The following is an 8,469-nucleotide window of genomic DNA, read 5'->3' as shown; positions in this document are numbered from 1 at the left end:
ACAGGACGGAACCAACAGCAACTGAAATCAAAACTGATAACCCACAGGGTGCAACGGCAGGCTGATAACTTTAGAATAAAGGTATTTGGGGAAAGTGATATAACAGCGATATGACAGTGATATATCTGTTGGGTGGGGTACATTTATATTAGTGACACAACCCCTCTAATCTTCTATATTCTGGCAGATTCACCTTAACACAGAAAAAGAACTTTGAACGCTGTAATCAAATGTCTGGAAGGAGTCATAGGGTCAAGCCGCTCTCCAGAGTAGTCAGTGGCTTGAGTGATGTCCCACATACCAGGTACCTCATCACAAGCCACCTCCAGCGTCACCTGAGGCATCTGCAGATGAAGCTGAGGTCAGTACAGTGCCAGATTCCAGGAGAAATGGCTTGTAATAATATATCCCAACTTGAGGGATGTCAGTCACATAAGGAGTGGGACTGGCCAAAATGACTTCTGAAAAGCGACTTCACCTTCATGACTCCTTACAGGTATTTGAATACACTGTTACACATTCTTTTTCTCAATTATACCAAATCTGCCAAAATATACAGTAGAACAGAGATCAGCAACCATCAGCACGCCAGCTGCTGTGAAACTACAACTCCCAGCATGCACACTTGATCGGCTGTTCTTGTAACTTCCATAGAAGTGAAATGAGAATTCGGGGAGTTGTCGTTTCAGAACAGCTGGAGTGTCGGAGGTTGCCGATTCCTAATATAGAAGATCATCATTGTGAACTGGCCTAGATAACAGGAGGGTGGTGGTTTGGTGGTCTAAATGCTTACGACACATTCCCTTTAAAAGTTCACCAAATGGCACCATGCCCCTGTGCGAATCCAATTATTTTAATGGCCTGTAATCACTGACACTTGGACTGAAGACTCAACAGAAGGATTTTTATTTTTTTAAATATGGCAATGCCAAATCCATACTAGTATGTCAACAGGTGCAAACAATGCAGACTGATAGGGTTAATGGAATGTGGTCCCACAGGGTTTTCTAGAATCGCAGGGCGGATGGTCCCATTAAAGTACTATCAACTAAGGAAAACCTTAGATTTACAATCCATTCCATCTGAGGTTGCATGCAGAGGCCATTATTAAACTTTATTTAATAAATATACATCTAGCTTTCATTTCCAAAATAATCTTGAATATTCAGAGAGCACTACGTACTGGGGCCACCTATATTTCCTGGAGGTCCAGCATGTAACCTGCAGGGTCTTCTATTTCAATGACTGTGCAACAACTACCAAAATGACTTGATTGTGAAGATGCCTTACGATGCAGTGCAGAGTCTCTTGGGCAGAACGTAGCTACGGATCAGCTCCTGCCGCCGCCACAGACCGACCTCAACATTCTTTAGCGGAAACAATCCTCTGAAGAATTTGGAATAAACATTTCACTAAATATACAGAACAAGAACATTCTCCTCCTTCTCCAGGTACATCAAGCACTGTATGGAGTTCATCCCAGGTCTGTAGCTTCTCTAGCACTCTGTGATGAAGCTGCACTGTTTCACAGTAATTGACAGGCGACACACGAGAAGGCATTAGTTCAGAAAAATAGTTTCTAAGTATCACATAGAATATCTTTATCAATTGCACACGGCACCTTAAAGAGAATTTCTTTCAGAGTAAAGGTAGAAGAAATTTTGATGCCTCTAGATCTTCGCAGTACAGAAAATGGCTTCTGTCCTCAATCAAAGGATGCCACCTTAATTGCGGGCCGCTATCACAACAGAAAGGGCTACACCTCCTATTGCTATGGCTGTAGCCCCGAAGAGCCACTTCCAGGAAATAGTCTGTGGGAAAGAAAACAATTATTTCAGTATATCTGATGACAAATGTTTTCTCTGCTCATACAGCAGCCAAATTACAATCATAAATATAAAAAAATATGGATTTTACCACAAACACGAACGTCCTTTTAATCCAACAACATAATAAATGCTAGATTATAAAATGGTAACAGAAAAGTACATACAACATTCGTAGGGTTAGAGAACCCTCAGAATAAAGGCCGAATTAAAATGTAAAAAAAGGACAGGCATCTATGCTGCTACCATTCAAACACTAAGCATATGTGTAACACAGCGGCATAAAGCCTGACCCTTGTGTCCTGCCACAGATTCCAATCAGTGGGGCTAATCCATGTGTGGCCACCGGTCAAAATGGGTCCTGTCACCCTTTTCCCCCACAAGACGGATTTTAAATCCACAAGCAGAAAAGCCCACACCACAGCGCAGAAGTCCAACAAAAAATAACGGAAGGCAGATTGCAGTACGCGCGCCGATATTCTGCATGGAAAATCCACTGTATGCAAATACTCTATGAGCAGTTGCATAGCAGACACATGCTTGACCTCCATGCCACAATCATATAGCTGGAGGGGATGAGGTTCTGGGTCATCTATGCTGATGACTGGGGAGATCCCAATGGGCAGACCCACACGATCTAATGTTTATCACTTATCACTAGTTTCTACAGAATAACACTTTAAAGGGGTTGTGCACCTGTCAGAGCGGCGAGCAGACCTGCAAAGAGAAGCATACTGACCTGCTTCCCGGTACAGGGTCACAGCTCCTTCACTCCTCAGCCTTGGCTGCTTCTCTCGGATCCCTTGATGTAAACATCCTGTTTGGTGCCGCTGCCGCCAATCGCTGGCCGCAGCAGTGACCAGCTCTTCTTGCATCACAAGACCATTTGACATGGCACAAAGGGAGCAGGTCAGTAATTGGCGGCAGTGGTCACATGACCCATGTCAAACAGGATGTTGATGCGGGCACACCCAGGAGCTGCAGAGCAGGTGGCGAAGTGATGGAGCCACAACCCAGCAGAGGGACCATGTAAGTATGACCACCATCGCAGGTCCGGACACTCTGGAAGATCTGAAAAATGGTGGACAATCCCTTTAAATTCCACATGATACAGCAGTTCGGTAACCAGTGCCCTCTACATTATTGGACACAGAATGAAAGAAACTTGCACTGTACGTGATTGTTCAGACCCTTTCACATGTCACTGTAGTTCCTGTGTCATCCTTCTGCACACACTTACCATCCTCCACCATAGGGATATGGATTTTATAATGTTAAACATGCTGGGTCTAACAATGGATCCCTGCTGGTTGGATAACCTTAGGATGCAATATTACCGCATTGTGTAATATCTGGACAAAGTTCTGTGCAGAAAATAATAATTTAGGACTGGTGTATGATTTCTCTATGAAGCCACCAGCAATGGAAGATCTATGACAGTCAAACACCATTCCTGCACATCCTATGGTTTCTACACTAGGAAGATAAGATTCGATTCCAGGGCTGAGTAATTAGGGAATAAAAACCATACAAGCATTCATAATCTGCTGAAAACTACCAATAGCTAAAGTGTGCATCTGTAAATTGTGTATCTATGCTATGGAAAAAAACAATTCAATATAGCCAAATGTACTCGTCCATTTTTCATTATCATTGCCACTATAAATGTATTCAACCAATAATTTTCTCTGCTTTGGATTACGTGTGTGATTTATTCTGGCTCAGATAAGCTATATAATCTATATCGAGTCGTGTGTGGCCATATATTTGGTACAACCCCTTTGATGAAGCACAATCACTATTTTTATGTTTTATGCTGGCCCATTAGAAAGGTCGATGATGTAAATTGTCATAAAGGGTTATCTTTTTATCAGTGACTTAGCCACTCCATTAGTGTCATATGACCAACACAGCGTCTTATGTGTGGACAGGAAGTCAGTTTCTCTGACTTCCTGTCCACACCACACATCAGTTGGAGAGTCAGTGTATGAGTCACATGACACAGCTTAGAACCAGAAGAGTGTGGATAACTCACAAATACAGGCATCTGGGTAAGGCCTCATGCACACGACCGTTGTTGTGTTCCGTTCCGCAAAATTGGGTTCCGTTGTTCCGTTTTTGTTTCTGTGTGTCTTCCTTTATTTTTGGAGGATCACCAGACATGAAGGAAAGTAAAAAAAAAGTCTAAGTCAAGTTTGCCATGCAAATGATAAGAAAAAAACGGACGCGGACGACAATCTTGTGTGCCTCCGTGTTTTTTCACGGTCCCATTGACTTGAATGGGTCCGCAAACCATTTTCCGTGAAAAAAAATAGGACAGGTTATATTTTTTTGACGAACTGGAACCACGGATCACGGACGCGGATGACAAACGGTGCATTAGCCGAATTTTCAACGGACCCATTGAAAGTCAATGGGTCCGCAGAATATCACAAAAAACGTAAAAACGGACACGGAATAAAACAACGGTCGTGTGCATGAGGCCTAAGAGAGAGAATACAAGCTACTACTTACCAATTGTTGCCTAAGCAGATATTCACTGGGAAGTATATATCCACATGACTTCGCACATCTACGCACATTAGTAAAGACCTACAAGTTATTAAAAAGAGGACCTTTCATGTTTTTTTTATTAATTGAGATAAATACCTTAACTTGCTGGGTACCCACCGCTAATGCTGCCACCCTGCCTGATTTTTTAAATTTCGCTCCTGCGCCCCGCTGTGCCCCCCTGTATTTTTCCCGCTCAGTATCCTAATACTGAGCATCGGTACAGGGAGGAGGAGACTGCCCTGTTTCTTAATGGCTGTCTCCTTCTCCCTGGCTGTGCTACAATCCAGTCACAGCGGAGAGCGTCACAGCCAGGGAGAAGGTGAGCTTTTTTTTCTCCCTGGCTGTGACGCTCTCCGCTGTGATTGGATCATGGCACAGCCAGGGAGAAGGAGACGGCCATTGAGAAACCCTGGCGTCTCCTCCTCCCTGTACTGATGCTCCGTATTAGGATACTGAGCGGGAAAAATACAGGGGGGCACAGCGGGGCGCAGGAGCGAAATAAAAAAATCAGGCAGGGTGGCAGCATCAGCAGGGGGTACCCCGCAAGTAAAGGTATTTATCTCAATTAATATACCATGAAAGGTCTTCTTTAAAGGTTCACTGCTGCAATGAGATATTAAAGGGAACCTGTCATCAACTCTATGCTGATCTCACTGAGGGCAGTATAAAGTAGTGACAGAAATGCAGATGTCAGCGGTGTGTCACTCATCAGATAAAAGTCAGTGGTTGCTGAGAACCAGCATCATGATCATTACAGCCCAGGCCTTGAGAAGAGTCAAATCTCCCTGAGAAGAGTCCTGGTTATTCCTAATCTCCTGCTCTCACCCTTCTGCTGATGATTGGCAGTTCTTTCCTAGAGAGGGAGAAAACTAGGTAGAAGACGGTCAGTCATCAGCAGGTGGGCAGGAGAGCAGGAATTCATGAATAACCAGGACTCTTCTCCAGGCCCAGTCTGCAATGATTGTGATGTTGGTTCTCGGCAACCACTTACTTTTAACTTATAAATGACAGAACACTGAAATCATCTCACCTGTCTCTACTTTATTCTGCCGTTAGTATGGGCTGCATAAAGTTGATGACAGGTTCCCTTTAAAGGGGTAGTCCAAGATTTTGGATTCTGGCAGTTTGACACACCGCATCCCTGCCAATCAGCAGTTTTGGGGTAGCTCCAGCCCCATTGTGCAGTGGATGGAGCTGTGTAGTTCCATGCTGCGGCTACTTCAGAATAGCTGATCTGTGGGGGTGCTGGATCCCCACCAATCTGATATTGATCTCCTATCTTAAGGATAGGCTATCAATAGTAAAATCTGGGACTACCTCTTTAGTATACACCTCCTTGCAGCAGCGAACTTTTTTTTTTAGCCTTTTTTTGTGCATGCTTCCAAAATGATTCACATGAAAAAAATGTGAGTGGGAGTGCACACCTCTGCTTGCCTGCACTTCTATACACATGGAAAGACTGGACATTTCCTTAGTTACAAAGCTCATTCCTCATATTGCCTGGTATGTACACAACAAAATACATAGATATCTCTGCATTAGGCAGAGGATGGAGAAGAACTACACATCCTTTCCTGCATACAGTACATGACACAGAAGACAGCTCGGCCCAAAACAAATTCAGTACTTCATCTTTAGAGTTACCAAAAATCAAGTGCTGTGATAGATGTGTGCAAATTAAGAAATAACTGGTGCACTGACAGAAATATATGACTGGGTCACATATCAACCAAAATAAAATGACAGAACTATGGCAGCATAACCATAATGTATCCTTAGCGGGCGACTTCATAAAATCCAACCAGGTTCATTCACTTGTTCTGCCCGACCAGTGCACTCACTAGATGGAAGTGACTAACAGCCTAGCTCCTCAGTGGAGGCCTGCAAACACTTAATACCTGTCAACATGTATTAGGTGGGAGAAGCCCTTAAAGGGTGCCTCTGGGTACTGGATTAAACGTTGACATCCTGTGTGACGTGACATCACTGCTGCAACCAATGACTGGCCACAGCGGTGTCTCCCATGCATCACGTGACTCAGCGACTTGACGCATAGGTGACACATTACCACTGCAGCGTGACCGCAACAAACAGGATGTTGACCGGGGGAGAGTCAGGACCTGCCGACCTGGCAGGGAATTGACTGAGCTGGAACCCAGTCACAGAGGCAGACTCATGGGGAAATATGCTACATAATTGTTAAATCATGAATATAATGTATTTACTAAAGTAGACATGTAAGGTTTCAAAAGCTGGACCTGCAGTGTTCATACTTAAAGGGAGCCTGTCAAGAGATTCGCTATAATTGTGCCAGGCAGTTTGTTGACCACATGGAACATTTTTAAATTATTCTCTCTCTAAAATGCTGAAATATTTCACAGTAAACCACTCCTTCCTTTAATGGGGGTGAATGAATCGCTTCCTGGGCTCCCTTTAATTTAAATAGTTGTCTCTGATGAGAGCAGTGCCTAGAACAGACATCATTAAGCAGGGTTGCTCATTACCCAAGAAGACTTTCGGGTGGGCTTGCTGGTGGAAGTGCTCACATTTCCCAGCATCTTCTTGTACATGGCAGTTTCTACATTCTTCTGGTCTGCATGTTTCTTCACCAACTTGGAAAGCTCGGCGTGGATTGTCTGGAAGAAATACATACATGAAACATCCCCACTGCCCAGTAAGGATGTATTCACACATGAAAAAAACTAAAAAGTTCTGCCCAGCTCACCCTAAATTTGCGTAGTGAAGACACTTCCGTAATGTGAAGGGAAGGCAGCACGGATGGATCCCCCGGATCTGGGGTCATGAGAGACTTCAGTGACAAATTTTCAATGGATCCAGCGCCTTGGAATTTAGGATAAAATGTAACTTTTATTTACATGATTAAAAAAACTCCATGTAAATAAAAGTTACGTTTTATCCTAAATTCCAAGGCACAGTATCCATTGAAAATTTGTCACTAATGTATTTACACATGCCGATGTGTGTTTGTGTTTTATGAGGAATCCCCACATGGCTACAGGTGATATACTTGTTGATATATAGGTATACATTAACAGCATCATCATTGTAATACCATTAGCAATTCGTCCAGTGCCACCATTAATAATAGTGCCCGTCAGGTACTTCCCTTCACATAGCCATATAGGATTATAGGGGTTTGGGCTCATGCACACGACCATTGGGCGTTTTGCGGTCCGCAATTTGTGGATCCGCAGAACATGGATAATGGCCATGTGTATTACACATTTTGTGGAACAGAAGGGCTGACCCCTAATAGAATGGTCCTATCCTTGTTCATAATGTGGACAATAATAGGACATTATAGGACAACTATTTTTTTGCGGAATGGTCATGCGGACACGGAATGCACAAGTAGTAATTTCCATTTTTACAGCCCCATTGAAGTGAATGGTTCCGCATACAAGCCGCAAAAGAAACAGAGCAGACACAGAAAAAAATATATATATGTTAATGCAAATCAGCCCTAAGAGTTTGAAGTTTCCCATAGCCATAGAATTAACCCCTTCAGGACCGGGCTCATTTTCACCTTAAGGACCAGGCCATTTTTTGGAAATCTGACCAGTGTCACTTTAACCACCTCCGGACCGCCTAACCCAGGATCGCGTTCCGGAGGTGGCAGCCCTGCGCAGAGTCACGCATATATGCGTCATCTCGCGAGACGCGAGATTTCCTGTGAACGCGCGCACACAGGCGCGCGCGCTCACAGGAACGGAAGGTAAGAGAGTTGATCTCCAGCCTGCCAGCGGCGATCATTCGCTGGCAGGCTGGAGATGTGTTTTTTTTTAACCCCTAACAGGTATATTAGATGCTGTTTTGATAACAGCGTCTAATATACCTGCTACCTGGTCCTCTGGTGGTCCCCTTTGTTTGGATCGACCACCAGAGGACACAGGTAGCTCAGTAAAGTCCCACCAAGCACCACTACACTACACTACACCCCCCCCCCGTCACTTATTAACCCCTTATTAGCCCCTGATCACCCCATATAGACTCCCTGATCACCCCCCTGTCATTGATTACCCCCCTGTCATTGATCAACCCTCTGTAAAGCTCCATTCAGACGTCCGCA

The 8,469-nt window shown here is 44.1% G+C and overlaps 1 protein-coding gene across 2 annotated transcripts in view; it reads right to left on the bottom strand.

Annotated features, from left to right (window-relative positions):
* Positions 1-618: 618 nt before the first annotated feature.
* FKBP8 (FKBP prolyl isomerase 8) overlaps positions 619-8,469 on the bottom strand; it is a 69,617-nt gene continuing 61,766 nt past the window's right edge. For both annotated transcript variants that reach the window (XM_040417635.1, XM_040417636.1), the window contains 2 exons: positions 6,884-7,015; positions 619-1,811 (listed from right to left, as the gene is read on the bottom strand). In XM_040417635.1, coding sequence (XP_040273569.1) covers positions 1,725-1,811; positions 6,884-7,015 — 219 coding nt within the window. In that variant the 3' untranslated portion in view covers positions 619-1,724. The remainder of the gene's footprint in view (positions 1,812-6,883; positions 7,016-8,469) is intronic.

The sequence above is a fragment of the Bufo bufo genome, chromosome 2, assembly GCF_905171765.1.
Source record: "Bufo bufo chromosome 2, aBufBuf1.1, whole genome shotgun sequence".
In the NCBI taxonomy this organism is placed as follows: Eukaryota; Metazoa; Chordata; class Amphibia; order Anura; family Bufonidae; genus Bufo; species Bufo bufo.
This window is presented reverse-complemented; position numbering and strand designations above follow the sequence as displayed.